The following is a 22644-nucleotide window of genomic DNA, read 5'->3' as shown; positions in this document are numbered from 1 at the left end:
TCAGTGCTGCTGCCCCTTCAACAGTCACATAGGGGTCAGTAAACACGCTCAGCCCTAAAAGGACATGATTGCCGTTTTCTAAATACCTCCTCAAAACCGTTGTGATATAAATATTTGCATTCTGGAAATAAAGTTCAACAAACTAGGTTGAAGGCAGGTTCCACTGGCTGATACTGTGCTGTTAGACTCACTGGTTTAACAGTTAATTGCTTAAAGAACCTCCCACTTAAAACCTAAAAAAATACTGCAGAAAGGTTGGAAAAAAACGTTACGGCAAAAAGAAATCAGGACACACAGTCCAGCAGGTTTGCAGAGATGAATAAATGATGGGGTTGGATTTGTGTAAGGAAGCCCGAAGAACCAGCTCTCTCACCAAAGTCATCTGCACCCCTCCGCTGCCTCCTCAACATTCGGCATACAGGTGGTCCCTGACTTACAATGGGGTTACATTCCGCGAAACCCGTTGTAAGTCGAAAATGCATTTAATACACCTAACACACCTTTGCATGACAGACTGGGAGATGCAGATCGCTGCTGCTGCCCAGCATTGTGTGAGAGAGTATCGCTTGTACAGTTTCTACTGAATGTTTATCGCCAGCTCACCATCATAAAGTCAAAAAAAAATTGTAAGCCATCGTTAATCAGGGACCACCTGTACCTGTCTCTTCAGGCCGGTGGAATGCACCGGGGCATTCTCCTCAAACTTGGCCAGGAGCTGAGAGGCCATGGACTTGACCTTGTTGTTGTTGCCCCCAGCCACTGCATCCATCCTGCGCTCTGTCAGGGCAGTGGACAGCAGGGGACGGTCACCACGGAGACCCCGAGGAACCTCCTCCTGGAGTGGAGGGGAATTAAAATACTGATAAAGGATAGGTCATCAAGAAAGTGTCTTCTGCTGGGAAACAGAATAAAAATGTGGCACAGAATCAGTGTTGTGTGACATTACAGATCATGACTCACATCCTCAGTCAGGCCAGGCAGACTGGTCTTCCTCCTCTTCCCAGTACCATCTGTATCCTTCTCTTTCTTGTCCTGGTAGAAAGTAAAGCACAGCTACAGTTACAGTGATGACTTCCCAATTCCTTGTAGCTTTCCAGCATGTTCTGAGAATGCTGCCTACACGGCACAGTACAGTGCAGTAACATATCACCACACTGACACCACACTGAATCTACATTAAACAGACCAGAGGCAGCAAGCAGGTACGCACCTTGGGATTACGTTTACGGGAGATGCTCTGGCCCAACTTGCTCAGGAACGAGATGGGAGACTTTGTACTGGCAATCAGAGCTGCCTTCTCCTCGGGACTCAGATTGTGGTTTTCTGAAAAGCAATAAATATCTAAATGAAAATAAGAATTAAAAAAGGCAGCTAAATTCTTCATTGACTGAGGCTGCATAACATATAAGCCATGATTTAAAAGGTTCAGCTACTCACCACCAGGGGGCACCGTGTCCTTGAACATCTCATAGAATTGGCTGAGGTACATGACCATTGAGAGCTTGTCTGGCTCCCCCACCGAGGCCATCTCCTTGCCAGTCATAATGGGGGAGATGCCAAACTCCCGCTCAGCCACATCGAAGGCCAATTGGTTGTTCTTCTCCTGGTTCCACTCCTCCAGGCAGTCAAAGTCTCTGTGGGGAAGTAAGGGTATGTGGGTAAGATAGGAAGCAGCAGCGCAAGCACAACATGATACTGCAGATGCCATCGTAGATGCCACTGCAAGACCACATAACCAGGTGAAGTGTGCCACCATGCCCTCCCTCCATTCTCTCACACACACCAGAAGCTGCCCAGTGTCCCTCTGTCATGTCAAACTCCCACATGGCATCTTCAGAATACAAAACAATTTCCCAGCAAACACCACACCAGCACATCTAGTGGTAAATTACTGCATTGCACTTGTTAAGCTAGTAACATCAGGGCTCAGCGTTTATTTTTTGTGTCCAGTTGTTGGCAGGATGAGTACATTCCACATTTTACCTGTCAAATCTAGGAACATAATGGAAAGACCAATATAAGTAAAAGTCTATGTGTAAAATATCCCTGTAAAGTATAATCAAAGTAAAGAAATCAGAGCATCACGTAAAAGGAAGTACACTTGAAGCATAGCACCAATACAAATGAACTAAAATAGCAAAATAGCGGTGCTATTTCAATTTATTTTTGACAAATCTGAGCATTTTCTAACAATTTCAAAACAAAAGTGCAGGTGACAGACATGGTTTTTCATGGATCACACGTGTCAGTTCGTCATTTTGCATTAAATTTCTTAATGTTCTGCCTTTATTCATTGTCCACCTCTCCAACTATGAAGCTTTAAACAAGTTACCTATCCCAGCCAGTTGAATAACCATTAATGTCAAACCTTGAACGCTACAGTGTACCACATCATACGTATCTAAGAGTGTCTCTGAGCTCACACACTACACGAGGATTCCTACAGACTCCCAAATTTTGTGCAACAAAAATGGGAGGGGGAGGTTGCTCTGTCCCAGACACCGCAGGGAAAGGAGGCCAAGCGGACTGCTGACGTGACTCACCACCCACTGCTGCCATCCAAACAGTTCCCACCACACACAAATTACAGGAAACAGTTGCTAACGAGGCATTCCAGAGCGTGGCACAACTGGAAGGCCTTCGGGCCGCTCCTGAAATAACAGCCATCAAGCAAACGGTAGCAACAGGCCTTCCACATAATCCAATGCAGCCCTGCTCTACAAACCCTCATTTATCAAGAGCCAGGAGCAGGACTTCAGGTTTCCTGATCCTATCAGGCCCTTAAGGATTTAAAGAAAGCTCCAGTGATGTACTGGTCAGGCGCCCATGGGTGGAGTCACAGCTCACATGAGGTCAGGCCGGTAGCGATGGATGATGGCACACAGCGCCAGTCCACTCTTCCACGACATGGTGAGGTCTGTGACTGCAATATTCCGGTAGCCATTTGTCTGCCGCTGGCACCAGCTCAGCAGCTTGCTGGAGCGTGCGATGGAGTCTGGAGTAGAGCAAAGGCGTGACTGAATGACAAAGAGACAAGCCCTGCTTCCACAATTACCCTTACATCCAGTTACAGCATGATCAAAACTCCAATCACCGCAAGAACATTTAAAATTAAACTGATATTAAAATTGTTAGATGTTCAACCCAAAGAAAGTCAGACCTATTACTGAGTGTCAAATTAGTAAAAATATTACAGTTCCTTTCCAAAAAAACCAGTACAAAATGTATCTGCTCTGATATGCGGGTGCTGTTTATTTGTTATGTAATGCTTAGGTGTTAAATGAAGCAACTGTGACAGCAACACATTCAAGATGGTTAAGCACTGTGGCTCTTAGAACTGATATTTTGGGGGTGGAAGGGGGGAGTGTTCCTCATGCCTTTTGACTTGAATCCTTTGTAACATTACCTTGCAGAACGTTCTCAAACTCACAGCTGTCTAGAATGGGAACAATGCATCGTGATACATCAGCGGTACTAAACAGCAGAGCCTAGAGAGTGCTCTAGCACCAACACCATCTGAAGTGCACCTCGACGGTAAAAAATTGCTCAAAAGGCTCTCTTAGTGTGCAGCCATAATAGACAGCTGAAACAACCACCACTCTGGATGGAGAAGATCTGGTAAAAGCTGCCTACCGTTTCGCAGTAGCTTGGGCGTTGAAGCGTTGACCACATTTTCCATATCAACACGCAAGTCTCTAGATTCTCCCGTGTCTATGAGGTGTCGCACCTGGAAGAAGAATCAGAAAAATCACTTTACTCTGCCTGCAGGGCGCAAACTGATCCTAAATGACATCTCGTCTCACAGGAAAATGGGAGTAACACACACCTGGTTGGGCCTCAGAAAGTGTAGGCTGATATTAGGGTAGCGCGTGGTGGGGTCCACACTGTACTGGCTGAAGTTCTTGCTGACATTCTCTGGGGTGGTCTGAGGAAGGAGCCGATAGATGCTCTCCCTATTGACAGGCATACGGGTATGGAGCAACGAGAAATCATTCAGTTCCCGAAGGACCAGGTTCAAATCCTACCTCCTGCAGCAGTACCCCTGAACAAGCCATTTACCCTAAATCGCTCCAGTAGAAGTTATATGTAAATGGGCAAAAAATTGTAAGTAGTTTAACACTGCACATCACTAAATGAATAAATGTAGACATAAGATACCATGGTACACATCAGACCTCAGGTGTCCAAAATCACTCTTCTACGTCCTCAGTCCAAGCTGTTATTTGAGCCTGATCTGTGAACAGACCTACATTTTAATTTGTAATAATTTAGAAAGGTATGATTTCTAAAATGACAAAGATTACAGATGTTACAGACTCTACTTTGTACCGTGAGATTATTTGGAATGTACAAAGTGATCAATTCACATTCATTCATTCATTTAGCTGACACTTTTCTCCAAAGCAACTAACAATATTAAGCTACCTATAAATTACTTATTTATACATCTGGGTCATTTTTGCTGGAGCAATTTAGGATAAGTATCTTGCTCAAGGCTGCAACAGAGACAAGTGGGATTCGAACCTGAAACCTTCCATTTACTATGTTATTAGCTAGTCCCATACTGGGGTTCTCCAGGACAGACCATTGGTAGTCCTGCAGCAGAAAAGCAGTGGGCCCAGAGTTGATCCTCCACCACTCAGCAGCACTTCCCTTACCTCTCAGCCAGCACTTCTAGGGCAGAGTTTCCTTGCGCCCAGCTGCGCACCATCCACGCTGAGTCCATGGCAGCCAGGAAGCCCCTAGCAATGCCTGTGCCCATAGGCCAGAAGGGCTGCAGAAGAACCCAAGAAAGGGACTTGACATCTGTTTATCACATAATTATCACTTGTCTTCCTGCACGATCTCTCTCCCCTCTCTTAGAGCAATGCACCCCTCTCCTGCCACCCCTCACCTCCAACAGGCTGTCCCCCACCAGTGCAACGAGCAGCTGATGGCTGTTGCGCTGGCGCACCAGGGCGGCGTTCTCTGATGCATACATGCAGGTGAAGTCAAACATTGCCACATCTGGTTGTCCATAGTGGTTGATGGCAAAGTCCAGTTGGGGCAGCTGGCGGTTGGTGGAGAAGTCGGCAGCCTGACGCGCGTACGCCAGGAGAGCCGTCTGGTCCACGTTGGCCCGGGACAGCAGCAACTCTGTATCAGCATAGTCCTGAAGGAAGCAGAGATTGAGTCACACCACAGGACCTTTTGCTCAGTGACTGATTCAGAGATAGACACCACCCCACACTCTTGCAAAAGCAGGAAACCGTTTTAGCCCACTGGACTGGAGAGGGTCTATATGACACCAATAAATACAGGCAAGTTTCTACAAGGCATATCTGAGCCGGGTGTGACGCACCAGTACTGAAACAGGGTCAAATTACATTTAAACTCTGACAGCACCTGAAGTGTGATACTACTTTTAGAAAGGAAACAGAGAAGTCGTTGTGTTGGCATTTACTGTGATCCTAGAAGAGGCACTGGAAATTCTGTAATCAAAGCTAAGTGCACTTTTTATTTTACACACTGCAGACAGAGCAGCAAGAGACACACTCCTTGCATTTGACAGGGTCACTGTGTGTTGCGAGTGGTAGTCCCCTGGGCAAGGAGCTTTTTTTTTTTTAAAGCAAAATCCTAGGTAGTTTGTCCTACAGTTTGTCCTCCTAAACCCTAAGGTAATTTGTACACAAGCATCATTCTCAGGCAAAGCATACAGATCACAGGATGTTCTGCTGGGCCTCCTCCTGCAACACTGGCAGACAAACATTCGGAGCTCTAATATGGACTGGGATGCTGAACAACAGCTGCACCAAGGAACAGCAGCAACCTCAGTGCTGCTTTCAAAAAATTACAAGCATCACTGTCGTAGGTTTGCAACCTTGTCCCTTCGCTTCCTCTGAACGCATCTGATAAATGAATAAATGAAAATGAAAATGAACACTCGTCGAGGGCTCAGGAGTGGGCGTGGCACATTGTGCTCCGGGCCATGCAGGACTTTTCAGCAATCATGCAATCCTAGAAACCCAACAGTGAAAAGGTGCCCATTTGCAATGACTCTGCTGCCCTTTGGCTGCTGTCTGACATGCACAGCTCCCTTTACCAAAGCAAAGTGGAATGGACAGCATCAGAACTGTAACAAAGCTCTCATTGATGATCAACTGCACACTGGCAATTTTAAAGTTGGAAATATTTCATAACTGAACCAGAAGCCCAGAGAAAATTAACCACCATGTAAGTGAAAAATAACTTGCTTTATGGAATGTTAAGTAAACAAATTTCAACACAGAAGACCAAATGTTGCAGAAAGCCCTTAAACTTCAAGCTTTTGATTTCATGGGAGGGAGAAAAAAAAAAGATCACAGCAGGAAAGGGACTGTGTCTCATTGTTTGAAGTGTGCTCCAGAGACACAAATTTCTCATTAAGATTGGTTGAGCTGCCTGTTTGTTTCCTGAGCTGGACTGTTCTATTTGGCAAACCTTGGTGGTGCCCCAGACATGGCCCCCCACCCCCCAAACCCTCACAAGCCCTATCCCTCCCTCCTTCCATCGCAAAAACCAGGCTTTGATCACTCACATGGAGGATGACTCCCTTATCCAGCAGGCTCTGTTTTTTGGCAGTCATGACAAAGTAGTGCGTGTCATCCTTGTAGTAGACAATGTTTTCCAGGTCAATTCCTAGGAATCAGAGGCAGACGTGTTATTTTCCCGAACCAGGAAGCCATATTTTCTCCCCCAATATAGACCCTCCTTGGCAAATGGAGCACAGCTCCAGTAATTGTGCAGGGACACGTTTACACTGCCATGTCAGCACAAAGCACTCATGTCAGGCAGCGTAAACTTATTATGCTCTTTTAATTGACAAAGTCCTTTGTCCACAATTGAGGGCTAAGATTCTGGTTTACTTCCCTCAAGAGAAGAATGAATAAACTGAACAGACATGGTAGCTAACCGCCAATTAGAGATGCCCCATAATCAACGACAGTGTGCAAACAGCTCATTTTGAAACAGCACTCAAAAAACATAACATGCTGCATTTCAACCAAGTCTATTTGGCTCTAACTTTTCACAGATAAAGCACAAATGGTACTCAGGAAAATAATTTTTAAAAAGGCTCAAAACTGACCAGTGGCTTCTCGCAAATCCTGGAAAAACTTCTGGTTGAAGATGAAGGCGACGCCGCTTATCTCCTCCACCTTGGCTTCAGCCGTCGTGTTACGGTTGATGAAGTTGGCTGTAATTGCGATGGCCAGTTTGCCCCTGAACTCCTTGCGACGGAAACCTGAAGTGCGAGTCACCACACAGGAAGCGTACCATCAAATCGTGCTCCCAAAGCAAAGGCAGAGACAATGACAATGTGTAAGGCGGAAAATATTCTTAAGATTTAATAGTATCAAAAAATAACGCCAATCACTTCTTGTCATGTTGAATGACCTCATGTTGTATCATACCAGCCATTTAAGCAGAATGATGCAAGTTTATCCAAACTTTGCTTTCCATCTGACCTTGCTAAATATAGGCATGTAATGCATCCCAGGTAGACTTTGAGCTTCCAACAGCTAAACAGACAGCAGACACAAATCAGGCAGCACATTCTATAGGTGTTAGTCATGATGTAGCAATAACAAATCAGTTTGACCTTTGACGTAATGATCCATATCCAGTAAAATGCAGCTGGGTACCATGTCTGATGATGTGTGGAGCACAAGTGGGATGAGAATTACAATGAACAAAAGACCCAGTTAGTTCCAGCCTCCCACAGGTCTGCTGTCCACTTCTGATTGGGGTGATCGTCTCTAGCCCTAGCATGGCTCTTCTATTACCTGGCAAAGTGTTTCTCCTGCCATCGGCTCCAATGATGACATCAAACTCAAACTCATTTACAGGATGTGTCCTTGGATGAACTTCTGCCCTCCAACCTATTCCTGTGACACACAAGACACAAACTATCATGTTCAATGACATCAGAAATTAAGGAATTACAAATATGTATCTATACGTGGGAAATTAATCAGCCTTTACACATACCCAGAAATTAAACATGTGCTTTAAGTTGCTAAACACTAAGAGTGTGCCCTTTTCCCACCACTAGAGTAGAAGAACAACAGATCCCACCAGCTTACTTTCATTCTCCTGGTCCTCTGGGGGTTCAATCAATCGTCTGAACTCTACATTTACATGAATCTCGATGCCGAGCAGCAGAGCAACCTTGAGCAGAATCAGCTGGAGCTGACGGATACCTGCAGAAAGACCAGAGTTCAGCTCAGATTCCAAGCTAGTCTTTAGAAACCTTTCCCCGACATTTGGCTCTCTTGGGTTCTCAATTCCACTACTGCATAAAAATGCTTTTCAGACATGTTTTCTGCATAATAGATTAGTTTGCTGGACTAAAAGGGAACCCATTGTATGAGAAAGGTGGTTAAGGATGGCTCTTCACTCACTGATATGGTCAATGGCACCAGCACAGAATTTCCCATAAAATTTCTTGGCCCCCAAGCCACGCAGGTCCTGGATGGTGAAGGGCCAGAGGTGGAGTACATTGTTCCTGGAGAAGGCATCCCTCTTCTCCAGCAGTACTACTTTGGCCCCAAGGAAGGCCAGCTCGATGGCTGTCCTTAGGCCACATGGCCCCGCACCTATGATCAGACACTGTTGGGGGAAAGGGGGGGCACTGATCAATAGCCATCCAACCACAGATTAACTGCTCTAATAATTCAAGAAGCAAGCAGGTTTGGTTAAGTATCCAAACTCTGAGACAGTCAGGCCTGCTAATTGCTAAAGCAGTTACCTTTGTGTTGATGCAGGCGCGCCCCTTCTTGTAGTCCTTGAGGCAGGCTCGCTTGTCCAGCTTGGCCCATAAGGCCTTGGCCTTCCAGTAGTTGAGTCTGGTCTTGAGCTTGTGGTAGAAGATTCGGTATTCATTTGGCTTCAGTTCCAGGAAGTCACATAGCTCCTGGAAGGCCTTGAGAGTTCCCTTGCAAGTGGATGCCTGGACAAAGCGGTCAAACAAGACGTGGGACTGGTTCACATTCTGCCCTGTGTCCGCCACGCCTCCGTCCCCCATGGTGTCAGGGACCAGACCCCTGCCCCGTCAATGGCTCTCCTCCTGCTCTTCACCTTAGTGACTGCTCCTACCTTCAGACATCGCCCCTCTGTGAGGAAAGAGAACAAGGCTCATTTCAATGGAAACAAAGCAATGTGACCCCAACAAAGAGAATAGAGGTCTTCCTTACCAGTCCAAAAGCAAACAATTCTGCTCTTATTCCAAAACCGTTGCAGTTGTCTGCCAAACAGGAAAGCCGTCAGAAAGAGGACAAGATGAACGTACGATAAACGTCAAATCCTCCTTCCTACGCGACAGGGCTCATGGAAAAGGAGTACTTCAAAGGAAACAAAAGCCATCCACAAGGACCACATTTCAATGGAAGAAATTTGGAAGAGACAAGTGATTCTCTACTTAAGATCCAAATCTCTGCTTATTTCCACATCATATAATTATGCCTATTTCAGTCTTTTCCTGTGCTTCAGAGTGAAACCGTAAAAAAGGAACACTCCAGTCTTCACTCGTACATAACAATGCAGGCTCTCTGGGAACTCTTGTATGAATCAAGAAATGGCAATGAAAACTGCATTCCAAATCAAGACAGGCATTTCACTGACAAGAGATCAGTGTTTTGAGGATGGATCCTGCCATCAAGTGCCCTTGACCTCTTATCATGGAGTGGCACAGCCAGAGAGAGGAAGTCCCACTTTCATGAGGCAGCCCAAACAGGGTAAGGAGAGGTCACCAGCCTGTACTAGGTGCACAGGGACAACTCCATATGCAGGAAATCAAGTCACGATATCACAGAGCACCCAACACTCTCACTGATAATCAATCACTGCTCTGAAAAAAATACCAGCAGAAACAGGTCTGATGGTTACTCAGTGAAAAAACTACAAGGCTCCCTCTCACTCATTGTGGTGGTTTCGTTTTTTGTTTAAATACACACACACACACACACTTTCCTGATCACCAGCACATTGCTGAAGAGCAAGTTTCTTTTTCTCTAAATAACAGGTCACAATTAACAACCTATTAACCATTAACAACAAAACTGAGTGTCTGCATGCCCCCAAATAAGATCTGAATTAAATGCTTGGTAGTGAGCAATGACAGAGGAGAAAAGAAAACTCTTGAAAGACAACATGTCCAATGTACTCTTTGGTTGCTAGGGTAACTTAAAACAGTGTCTGAGTCTCTTTAAATTTACCCTGGAAGAGCACTGATGTGGCAAAGTTCAAACACAGGGCAAATTTAAAACTGAGTCAACCCTGCAAACAGCATGTCGGGTATGTAGAGCTGTGACACAGGGCACACACGCCGGGTGAAAACCTCAAGCGCACTACAGGACAAAGAACTGGAGCTGTAAATCAGGGCCGAGGAGACTCCTTCCCCCATAATTCTCACCCTAAAAATTCCCGATATGGAAAGGACAAAAATAATAAAACTGCAAAAAATAAATCACTTTCTTCCTGGAGTAAAGCAGTCTGCCAGCGTTCACGCATAGGCCTCCCTCCTTGCTGAAAGTTCTCCTTTACAGAGATAAGAATCGATCTGCAGGACCCTGCCAGGCCTCCCACACTGCAGTGCGCTGACCCACTGGACATGAGCCAATGGCAAAACCGCAACCCACGACTGGGATCGCACTCTCCAGGAGCTGCACCATACATGGAGAGCACTGTTTCAAACGTGCTCCAACTGCCACGTTGCTACCATGGAAACATCGTTCCCCGGTACAACTTCACCAGAGCAGGAAGAGGGGCCTCTGGCCTTGGCTGGACCTCAGAAAACAGAAAAGGCTGCATCAGCATAAGAGATTGGAGCCTCGCTCCTGAACAGGCTTGAGATGAGAGACCTAGAGGTTCCCCTTCATGCCAGAGTCCCAACTCCAGATCTATCACAGATGGGCACGTCTGAGCAACTGTTCTATGACAAAAGTGTGTGGGACTCTTCGTCATGATACAGTTTTCCCGGCTTTACGAAGGTAATTCCTCCCCAAAAAAGCCCTTTGGAAAGTGAAATCTCAGAAATCAAAGAATCTCCATTACTCTCAACAGCAAAAAATATGCATTGCTGAGCCCCGAAATGGGCAACAATTTATATTTATGCTAAAATATCACTAAATCCAATTGCAATGGTCACATTTACAAGTGAAAATTAGTTATCAGAACAAATAAGACAGTGTCTCTTAACTCTAATATATGGCTTTTTATTATTACTATAAGTAGTCATACTGCACAGCTGTCTGCCTGCACGTGTTCAGCTCTTTTACAGATATTACTTTCCATGTAAATTACTTAAACACTCAAAACATACACACGATACCGAATATTTATGTATTAATTACACCTTTAACACAAAAACACAATCAATGAAAACAATGCAGATGCATTTACCCTCACTGAACAAACTGACATGGACAGTCAAAACAGGGCCCTGATTACTGAGATTATAACAGGTGAATTTAGCAAACAAAAAAGTCGGTTGAGAACTTAACACAGAACAAGTCAAACTATAACTGTGATAAGGCCACATGGTGGCTCTGGTCTCACTCTCTGTCAGAAGGCACACAAAATACAAATATGTTCCTCATAAATGCCTCATAAGTCAAAATAGGGGTAACAAACAGACTGTACTTCAATTTGAATGGCTGAAATAGCAAATCAATCCCTGATCTCTTCCCTTAATGGGATTTTGGATCTCCCAAGGGACATCAGAGACTATATTAAAAACACTGTAGAGGGATCTTATTACCATTAACTAAACTGTCAGGTGCTCACACTATACACTAATATGCACCAATCTGCAAAAAAGTATCAGAAACAGTGTGTTAATACTGAATCTCATAATAATATTTCACATGAAATATGATACTACAAGCAGATCTGTATACAAACACAGGGCTCCTGACCAGACCGGTGCTGACCTCCTCCCAGTCACGTTCCCTATGGTCCCAACAAGAACTGGGGGGGAGATCCTGCACCAAGTATGCACTGCTTTAAAACAATGCACTGTGCAATCCATGGCAATACCTCCTCACAAGCAGTTGAAGACCAGGTTACTGAGATCACACAGACAATGTGAGCTCACCAGTACACTGGCATGTGATGAACTTCTAAAATCTGCTTCTTGCAGATCACTAACAGTAACTGGCAGCTGGAGGTGGGGTAGCTCTGATTTTGGACACCATTATACTTCTGAGATATTAAACCATTTCAGGTACATCCACAAAACTGACAGATTTCCTGCATGGACAATATTATGTTCTGGGTTTTCTGAAAGGACCTGGAGGAATAGTATTCAACATTTCTGCTGCTTATGTAAGAAAGTCAAACAAACATAAGCCCACCTGCTAACTCCCCAAATATCTTCATTACATTTACATGTATGTTTATTCATTTAGCAGACGCTTTTCTCCAAAGCGACTTCCACTGAACTCTATGTAGTGTTATCAGCCCACACACCTTATTCACTAAGGATGACTTACACTGCTAGACACACAACTTACAATGGGTCACTCATCCATACATCAGTGCAACACACTCTCGCTCTCACTCACACACTACAGGTGAACCTGAACAGCATGTCTTTGGACTGTAGGAAGAAACCGGAGCACCTGCAGGAAACCCACAGAGACAAGGGAAGAACATGCAAACTCCACACAGACTGAGTGGGGATCAAACCCACATCCTCTCACACCACCCAGGTGCTGCGAAACATAAGCGCTACCGGCTGTGCTACCATACTACCCCATGGCATTGTTTACCACTAGTTAATGGAGTCTTACAGATGTCACTTGATTAAATTTACGGATTCACTTACCCAGTCCGCAAGGTGCATTTCTCAAAGAGGTGTCTGAGTTTGGAGGTGAACCCTAAGCATCCAAGCAGGCAACAAGGCACTGTGTACAATCAATATAGTGCACCATTCACCCAGGCTTCAATAAACGGGCACTTTCAATTGTTACACAAATGAACGGGTTAAAAAGATGTAAATGGAGGAGGACTCGGGTTCGGGGACAGCTGAGTTGAGCACCCCCGCAGCCCTAATCTGCACTGTACTGCCATTATGCCTAAGGCATCTGAACACACTGCGTGCCTTTGTGCGGCGACGCGGTACGTGTGGGATTGCATCACTCCGGACTAAAAATAGCACCACGCATTCCACATTTGGACGAGTTGTGTACATCCCCTCTTGGCACGGTCCTGGAGAGGCCGCTCAAACAAGGCAGGGCAAAGGGGGCACAGCACCTGATCCCATCCTCGCATTTCTAGTGCTCTTGGTTAAAAAAGAAAAAAAAAAAAAAAACCCAAAATCTCAGACTTCGGCCTTCACTCACGAAAGGGGAATTACGCAGAAGGTAAAGCGTCACCATTTCTAGGTGCTGCTGACTATCCCTTCTCAACATTTCTCCATCTGGTCTTCATATTTTCATTTGAAAAAAAAATCCACCCCAGTACAATTACTTCTTCGCTTCACGATGAGCGAGAGCGCGGGAACAAAACCCCAGAAAAATCCTTTAATAACACCTTGACAGAAAACATTTAAAGCAGCAAGAAATTCAAGTGGTTTTACAGGGAATTTAGAACAGGCTGTAACACTTTCTTGGTAGAAGTAATGATGGCATCCATTTTGTGTATAAATAGAAGGCCTATTTTCCTCTTTGGAACAGAGACTAAATATTGGGACAGCAGTGAGTCACTTTTTCTGCCAGAGGCTCTTCCCAGAGCAGAGGGTGGGGACTCTACACAAATAAGAGAGACACCTTCCAGCGGACCTCCTGAAGCTGCAGGCCTGGGAGGAAACTTTGCTTACAATCGGAATCAATCCATCTGCTCCTCCGTGTGTGTGTGCGCGCATCCCTCTTTCTGTTCTACATCATCACTCACGCTACCTAATCGCAGTTACATCAACAACTGGACCATCAAAGTTATGTCCTCTTCACTTATTAAAAAATCAGTTGCCACCATCACTGTGAACAGAGTGAGACTTTTTTCCCCTCCCAGGGGGCTTCACCTGAAAGGCAAGCATGAGCAATCAACCCCCATGTTAGGAACTGCACCTTCATCTAGTCATCACCTTAATTTCCGTGAGTGGCAGGGACAGGTGCTTCCTCGACAGACATGCCTGCAGGAACTTTACTGGGCACCTGTCTGGACCTGTCTTTGTCCTGCAAAAAGATATATCTACCTCACTTTAGTATTTCATCTGCACGTCACATCTCGTGTGTACCAGTACTTATATTACTCAAGTTTACTCACTGTCATTTAAGTACTGCTCAAAAAGAGAATTACTTCCCATTTAAAATGTTCAGGAGACCTGAAACAATGTAGTATGGTACCCATTTTGAATAATAAAAATAAACCAAAAGTTTCATTACAAAGTACAATATCAGTCAAAGGTTTGAGTATACTTGCCGACAACTAGTTTGTGTTCATGAGGAAATCTTCAGGAAATGAGTCAACATCTTCCAGCTCTTCAGCAGCAATTTCCCAGAGATGCAAGACACTTGTGGGTTGCTTTCCTTCCGCTCAACTCTCCAGTTTGCCCTATACAGGTAACGCCCAGGTGTACTCAAATTTTTTACTAATGCTGTATCTATATACTATATACACACTGTGTTGAGCCTTCAGTTGACATGGCTCTATACATCAACTCCAAATTGTCTTTCATCCTCATCTGATCCTCTCCAAGGTCTGCACTGAGTGCACAACTGACCTCCAGGAAAAAGTGCTGTGGAAAGAGGCAGTGCCATCATCTCATTTGCCCCCTACAGGCAGTGCTTACTGAGTCAGAAAGGTATGATGCGGTATAACAGGTGACGGCCCCATTACGCCACATCATGCTGTTACTTTGACAATGAAAGTGGCGCAATACAGTATCTCCATACTAGTGTGATACGACAAAGTTCTGTCCTCAAACACCTTCTCTGCCCATCTAGCCCCTAACCCTCTGTTCAACCAAACTCATCAAACCCCTCAGCAAAGGCATTTCCAGTGAAGATGGCTCAATTAATCAAATTTCACTTTGAGCTCTGAAACACATAATTAAACTAGGAAGGTGGTTCACAATAAATTTGACCTAGTCAGACATGCAACAAACTGAGAAGCCTGGATTCTCTAACAAATTCCCAAATGCTGACAGGCCTCAGATGCTCATAGGCTTCAGATGCTCCTGTCCAGCTCTGCATTTTCAGAGTAAAACACCACTGGGCACACAGCTGACGCAGCAGACACCAACAGCAAAAAGACAAAGAGGACTGTGACCAAATCCTTTAACCATACTTGGCAAATTCAATCACTGGTCCAGCAGATTTCCATTCCATGTCCATAGATTTGCATGATCATATTCATAATGGCAGTTGGCCACACAAATGTGTGCCAGCGTTATCTTCTTCTTTCAGTCTTTAAATAAAGACACCCACTGCCAAGTCTGATTCATCCCAGGCCTCAGGTCTGTCTGCAAAAGAGGCTCTGACTTGACAGGAGGAGTTCCATAAGGAGCTCATGGAGAAATCGAATGCTTTTCTTCTCCAGTTCCTTCAAAAGTGGGACACCACCATAGCTGGGCTCCACTGAGGTCATTTCTACCGTCAAGATGAGCAAAGACCTCTGTAGATCTGTTGAGGAAAGCATCCAAGAGGTCCACAAAAAACGAAAACAAGTGATATCACAGGTCTAGAAGTTCAATGACCATTCGTTACATGTATGTCATCAGAACATCCTAAAACATCATACTCTGCAGAACTCTCTAACCATCTAGTTCATATTATTGGCAGCTATGGTTTGACCTTTGAGACATACAGCCAACAGCCAAAATTACAGAATGGAATTCCAGAAGAATTCTGGAATTGCAGAGGCTGGAGATAACCACAAGCTGTGCAGTGAATTAAAACTGAGGGGAAGGAGAGAAAACCCAACACTCACGCAGCTCTGTGACATTTCGTGCTTTCTGGAGAAGCATACATGAACTTAAATGCCTTACTGCATTTGTGATTACGAGACACCCCCCCCCAGAGGAAAGTCACCTTGCTTCCTGACTGTTTGGATGAACTTTAAATCTCGAACACACAGCTGCAGCTGCCAACTAAATAACCATCAATGCTTAGCCCTGAATGAATACCGAGGAACCGACAACAAGGACGTTAATGCAACCTTTCCCACTCCTGTCCACCACCTCTTCCCCGCCTACTCAGACACAACACACACTGCAAACCTACAAGTCCAGACCAACGGGAGTGCCTCTAATCCAGGTAGATCACAAGAAATAAGGTACAGCCCTGGAAAGAGACACGCAAGTGTGTCAAGATTTGAGGAGACTCAGGAGCTCTGACCACACAGGCTTGACGATCACCCGGGTTTTTATCCCAGAAATTTCACAGAACTGCTGTGACCACAATGTCTAAAAAAGGCACTTCGGAGTGGGGCATCTTAGACCGACATAAAAACAGCAAGTAGCCCGGAGGACATGAAGGTTTGCCATGATACCCTTGAGGAAGGTATTTAACCTAGACTGCTCCACTGAAATACATACACCACAGTTATGCAGCTACTGTGCGTGTTGGGTTTGTTGATCCCCTCATTATGAAATTTATTACACTTAATAAAGCAGGTAACTGTTCTACATTAAACTTCAAAATTAAAACTGCAACCATTTCAAATAATTTTTGCAAAAAACATTAGCAGAGCCTTCATTTGCAAAAGTGAATCAAACTGCAGTTAAATTGGCCTATTAGAATTTAACCAGGAACCTCATATTGTATAAGAAGTTAGATAAGTACAGGCTAACAGGAGTAAATTCAGCACCACAGATCTAAATTTATAAATGCACAAAGCTGTTTGAAATTGCTGTGAAACAAGCATGTGCACATCATCATCATCATCATCTCGGTTCCAGAACATGTTCTCTACACTGCTTAAACACTTAAAAGGAACAGAGCATCTCCTGCCAACCATATCCATCGAGGCTCTGTTCCAGCTGGAGTCGTCCCACCTGGACACAAGCAGTACTGGGCCCCAGCCCATGACTGCAGGCCTTTCTGAGCACCAAGAACTGCATCATGAAGCATCTTCACAACTGTGTTTAAAGCACAGAGAACTCTTGACTACAGAACAGAGACACCAGGCCCAGCATGAAGCTCTTTACAAGAAGCAAACTAAACGAATTCCTCCAGTTAGGGCTTCAATCATTCTGGATTTTACCCAGACATCCACAGATCAAAGGATTTTGAGAAATACAGTTCCCTGGTTTCATCTATGTAATGTTAGACAAAAGTTAACTTCCAAAAAAGGGGGGAAGAGGTGGTCACTTATAACAGAAGTTAAGGAAAGGAGGCAGTAGCATCACCATTTCTACTTAGGTTATTAAAGGTGAGACTGTTTTAATTATCAAGTTCGTCAGGCTGTTCCGACTGCCTTGCTCTCGGAAAAGAACACCCACGTTCTGAAATAGCATGCTGAGAATGTGAAATTAATTGGAAATAAACAGAGGCTCTGACAGAGTGGATTCTGCAGCTTAGTAAAAAGAATCAGCTGTGGGAGGCAGTTGGGCAACAGGACCGCAAACTAACACATTCTTCACCAGATACGGTAAAAATAAACTGTCAAACTTTGAACAACGACAAAAATTAATCAAGAGAAGCCCTTCTAATGCAGTACAACACCGGTTGTCTGCTGTAGTTCCTGCTGAGCTGGTCTTCTGTGCCACCGGTGTAACACAGTGGTTAACTGGCATCCCTGACGACGGTAACTAAGGAAGTGTGCATCAGGGGCTGTCGAGAGAGGAAATTCCTCCACATTCCTCAGTCTGCATGAGAACGACAAGGGCCACCACTTCAACTGGGGTTCAAGGTGCGGTTATCTGTCCAAGACACAGGGAGAGGGTCAGGGGCTTCTGCGCTTCAGGGGTCATTGTGATCGGGGTTCAGCAGAAGCGGTAATTGACCAGCCCTGTTCAACATATGGTCATTACATCACCCAAGAACATCCTAAAAAGAACAGCACTTCTGTCACTAAATCATTCAGAAGGATGAGGAAAGGGCAAATATGCAAAAAATTCCATTTGGAAGAGGATTATAGTACATGTGAAAACAGCACAGGAATTTTCTGAAAAAGATTCATACAGAAAACAGGAGCAGAAACAGAACCACAAGCCATTTATGCAAACGGTTCTGAACAGTCGAGGGAGACTTCCGAGAGCACGAGAACCTTACTGAAAGCACTTCATCCTATTGGATTCAGGAAATAATTTGGATGAAATGCAAACTGAAAGGCCTGGATGCATATTTATACTACAAAAACTGACAGATAAAGCTAGAGCATGGGCATTCTGCTCATACAAAACAGGAAAGAGGCTGGCGGTGTTCTTAAGAGCCAAATTCCTTTCCACTCTCAGACCCTGAAAACACTCAGCATACCTTGCTATGAGTTAGAAAGAAATCCTTATCTCAGATGACACACTATGATACTGGTAGAAGTGAAAGGCTGCATCTCACTGACTCACTGTTTATTCTCAGACTTTTTCTTTGTTAAATAAATTTCAAGATCTATGAGGTTAAACTACAAAGATCACTACAGTGCGAGGCCAAGACAGACAGTAAAAAAAGAAAAAAAAATTAAAAGGGGGGGATAAATAAATAATACTGTATTCCCAAGTGCCTGTAAATGACAAAGGGAAATATGACAACTTCTGCTACTCACAATAAAACCTTCTTTTGCTGTGTTTGTCTGTTCTACAACAAGGTGTACTTCTATGCGGAATTTTTTTTTGGTATTCTGGCTAAATACAGTTAAATAAAACCCTCAACTTCAACAACATCCAAAAGTGTTATCCCAGTTAAGCTGAAAACCTTCAGAAGCGTGCTCTTCACAGGTCCGCAAACTGCCTGACTTTTCGCTTAATTTCTTGTCGGTAAAATTATACAGATGTTAATCAAGATGCTACTATCCCAAATCCACGGCTGCTAGAGAGTCTCAAATCAAAACATACTGGGTGGCCTGGTGGGGCAGAAGACATTGTGGCCCAAAGACATGTTTCAGGTGAATTAGCGACTCTAAATTGTCTTTACTGTGTATTTATGCGTCTGGTGTACAAATGTGTGAATGACTGTACTAAATTTACTGTAGTGTATCTAGCATTATAAATCAGCTTGAATAAGTGTCAGCTAAATACTCTGTAGTTTTCATTGCACATCACTTAGCAGATGCGATTTAGCAAAATAAATAAATGTAAGGGACTAAGGTTTAAACTGCTCCCTTACAGGATCATCTACTGTTACCGTTATACATTTCTTTATTTAGCGAACACTTTTCTCCAAAGCGACTTACAATGTTAATCTATTTACAATCATTTACCCATTTATACAGCTAGGTAATTCTACTGGAGCAATTAAGGAAACTACTGTGCTCAAGGGTCCTACAGTCAAAGGTGAGATTCAAACCCGCAACCTTTGAGAAAGGAAGCAGCGCTAACCACTATGCTACCAGGTGCAAGTTTGCAAAAAAAAAAAAAAGGGCTAGAAGGTTAATGCTGAATGTCATCTTGTCATGATTTCTGTTCACCGTCATCGGCCCAGAATCCAGGCCATTTTCTGATGCCTGGGAGGTCGAGGCGAGCTCGGAGGGCCAGGAAGGAACAGCAACGCAGCGAAGGGACCTTCGCAGGACCACAACCTCTTCGGACTCGTTTCCATCTCTCTGCTGCTCTGAACACTTCACCTGACAGCGCTGCCTGTCTACACACGCTCCCGCAGCCACGAACATGCAAGAACTCCGACCTGCGGGGTTTACAAATTCCCAGTGAAATGAGAAATACTTATGAAAACCCATCTTTAAAAAGAAGAAAACTGGCAGAACAGAGACAAGGACATGTCACCCAGTACTGAAGTCCATTACTGAGTCTCCTAGCAGTTGTGTACAAGTCCATGATTGAGAACTACGGATAATACTGCTGTTCCCCATAATACCTGACAGCTTTTTATGGCCTGCAGGGAAACAGGACTGAGAGGACAACAGTCCGCATAACCGTAACGGTGACACCTACTAACCTGGTCCATGACATGATTTCTGTAGCGCTCGTCACCATTTTTTAATCAACAGGATACTTTAAAACAACAGGTGAATGAAGTTGGTATTTACAAAATAGTAGTCAGCCACTGGTTTCTGCAGAAAGTGAATTTAGTAGTGCTGTCACACGTTATTAAACGTAATGCTTCATTTTCGCGCAGGACAATGATGAAGCGGATAATTTCACGTCGGGTTTCTGGGAGGAAAGGCACGACTTGACACCTCTAACAAGTCGGGAGAAGAAAAAAAAAAACCTTTGAAAGAACAATTAAATGAGTGAAAAGGGCCAACACAGGCTTGAAATTCGGGTACAAAAGCGTAACGCGTCAAAAAATTTTTCCTGACTAACCCGCGCGCATCCAGAACGCCCCAGTTCCTTTTTTAACATTTTTACATTAATAATGGTGTCATATTACAAGTTCGGCAAAAATAAAAATACCCAGTGTTTTTTGCCTACAGTACGTATTAAGAAATGTTTTGGGTTTTTTTATTATATTATAATTTTGAAAAGTACCACTTAACTCCATTAGCCATTTCAAGTGGAACGCGAACTTGACGACGACGGTCTATTTATTTGTGCAGTTTACTCTTATTTACATACAGGTATCAGTGCGCGGAGACGCGGGTCTCGAGAAGCGCGCGCGCGCCGCAGCAACAGCAACAGCAGCGCTCTCGTTCACACTCACCCTACAGCATCGCGCACACGTCTGCACCGGCGCTTCCCTGCTTTAATCGTGCCATCCAAACTGTGCATAAATGCAAAATGCGCAAAAGACTGAGCCAAGGGCTCCTTCGAGAACTTCTCCTAGCGTCCTGCTGAAGAGCGCGGCTTCGACACGCTGGTCCGGCGTTACCGCGGGGAAAGCGCACATCGCTGTGAACGGCGGGGGTGAGCCACACTCATGCGAACATAATTACAGCGTTTGGATGTTAAAAGTGTGGAAATTGTTGTTTAATAATAGTTTTAAAGTAATAGTGAATTATCTGTAATCCGATTACTTACTCAAATTCTTAATTTTTCTTTAAAATAAAACGTCGGGTATACTCTTTCACCCCTTCTCCGGATTGAAATACAGTACCATGTTTTAACATACTTTGACCTGATTGGCCCAATTTCTGATGACGTGTAGGCGGATTCAAGGTATCGCAAAGTACTGTTTATTATTATAGCGAATACTGCCTGGCGTTACAGGGAGCAGCTGTGTGATGCGCTTTAGTGACTGATTCACTACACTGATCCAACTGGGTTCTGATCAGACAATATCAGTTGTGAAACAATTGCCAGAAACACAAATAGAGCTGCTCAAATTACAGCAGAGATGAATTAACATTAAAGCTACACAATAAATCCACAGGAGGAAGCCAAGCTTCATCTGTGTGACAGTCAGCTGTTGCTGTCTCATATGATTCGGTTGATAATAACATATAATAACATTGTCACTGGCATTTTCCTAAGCACTTAGAGGAAAAGGTCAAAGCGTGACTATTCGCGGTGGGGGTGTTGTCCTGCAGATGCATGGAGGTCTGCTGGCTCGCTGTCATGGAGTCCTTGGCCTGACCAGCAGCTCTCCGGTCTAAAAGTACTGCCTTATCCAACTTGGAGACAAAGTTAGCCAGCACTTGGAGCACAACATAAAAAATGAAAAACTCTTGGCACCCTGGCAGAACAGACGCTTCCAACACCATCTACGAGATACCCAAGCTTTCTGGTGGTTCTTCTCCGGCAAGCACCTACTCTCTGTCAACCGTCAGTGTAAACCTGGACTAAGTACAAAATACAGAAGGGCAGGGAAACTGAAGTCCAGTGACTGAAACCTGTGGGACAGGCCTTGAGCTTCTTTAATGCCCTCTGACGTCTGGCAAGTCCACCCACAAAGAGCCTCACCCAAGGAAGGTATTCATTCATTCATTCATTCATTCATTCATTCATTCATTCATTCATCAACAGCTGTTTGTCCAGAGCGCAGGGGGGGGGTGCGGTGGCATGGCAGGTTTGGCCGGGGGCCTGCTCTCTGGTGGGTCTGAGGTTCGAGTCCCGCTTGGGTCGCCTTGCAGTGGACTGGCATCCCGTCCGGGGAGTGTCCCCTCCTCCTTCCCCCCTGGTGCTGCAGAGTTGGGTTCTGGTTTGCCATGATCCTACTCAGGACAAGCGGTTGTAAACATTGTGTGTGTGTTTGTCCAATGTATGGTCATGGTCTCCTAGAGCATATCCAAGAAGCATAGGCTGTGGGGAAGGTACCGTTTTCAATAATTGGAGCTAAATGCTAAAAATCACATCAGCTTAAAACCAGCCCAGTGAGTGTGGAGTTTACACGTTCTCCTCCTGCCTGTGTTCGATTCCTCACGCAGTCGAAGACATGGAGTTCGGGTAAACTGGTGACTCTAAATTGCCCCGAGCATGTGAATGTGAGTGTGTGTAGCTACACTGCAATAGACTGGTGTCTTGTCAACGGCAAACCACCCTTCCTTTCGCCCAGTGTTTCCAGGATAGTCTGTGGACCACCCTGACCAGAACAAGTGACCCTTAAAAAAGTGAGTGAGTTCTTTGGTAATAATCCA

At 44.6% G+C, this 22644-nt stretch overlaps 1 protein-coding gene across 11 annotated transcripts in view; it reads right to left on the bottom strand.

Annotated features, from left to right (window-relative positions):
- LOC108931534 (protein-methionine sulfoxide oxidase mical3a-like) overlaps positions 1–22644 on the bottom strand; it is a 73823-nt gene that overhangs the window by 32320 nt on the left and 18859 nt on the right. For 7 of the 11 annotated variants that reach the window (XM_029249687.1, XM_018747322.2, XM_018747328.2 and 4 more), the window contains exons 1-17: positions 20772–20951; positions 8768–9131; positions 8421–8628; positions 8103–8219; positions 7803–7904; positions 7106–7261; positions 6557–6657; positions 4895–5152; positions 4659–4774; positions 3827–3953; positions 3634–3727; positions 3407–3436; positions 2848–2995; positions 1438–1634; positions 1211–1323; positions 961–1032; positions 659–835 (exon numbers count right to left, since the gene is read on the bottom strand). In XM_029249687.1, the coding sequence (XP_029105520.1) occupies positions 659–835; positions 961–1032; positions 1211–1323; positions 1438–1634; positions 2848–2995; positions 3407–3436; positions 3634–3727; positions 3827–3953; positions 4659–4774; positions 4895–5152; positions 6557–6657; positions 7106–7261; positions 7803–7904; positions 8103–8219; positions 8421–8628; positions 8768–9043 (2292 nt within the window). In that variant the 5' untranslated portion in view covers positions 9044–9131; positions 20772–20951. Of the gene's footprint in view, positions 1–658; positions 836–960; positions 1033–1210; positions 1324–1437; positions 1635–2847; positions 2996–3406; positions 3437–3633; positions 3728–3826; positions 3954–4658; positions 4775–4894; positions 5153–6556; positions 6658–7105; positions 7262–7802; positions 7905–8102; positions 8220–8420; positions 8629–8767; positions 9132–20771; positions 20952–22644 lie in introns of those variants that run through there. The other 4 variants (XM_018747331.2, XM_018747323.2, XM_018747327.2 and 1 more) reach the window with 4 other exon arrangements.

This window comes from Scleropages formosus, chromosome 2 (assembly GCF_900964775.1).
Source record: "Scleropages formosus chromosome 2, fSclFor1.1, whole genome shotgun sequence".
In the NCBI taxonomy this organism is placed as follows: Eukaryota; Metazoa; Chordata; class Actinopteri; order Osteoglossiformes; family Osteoglossidae; genus Scleropages; species Scleropages formosus.
The sequence above is the reverse complement of the archived record's forward strand: the minus strand, read 5'-3'. Positions and strand labels throughout refer to the sequence as shown.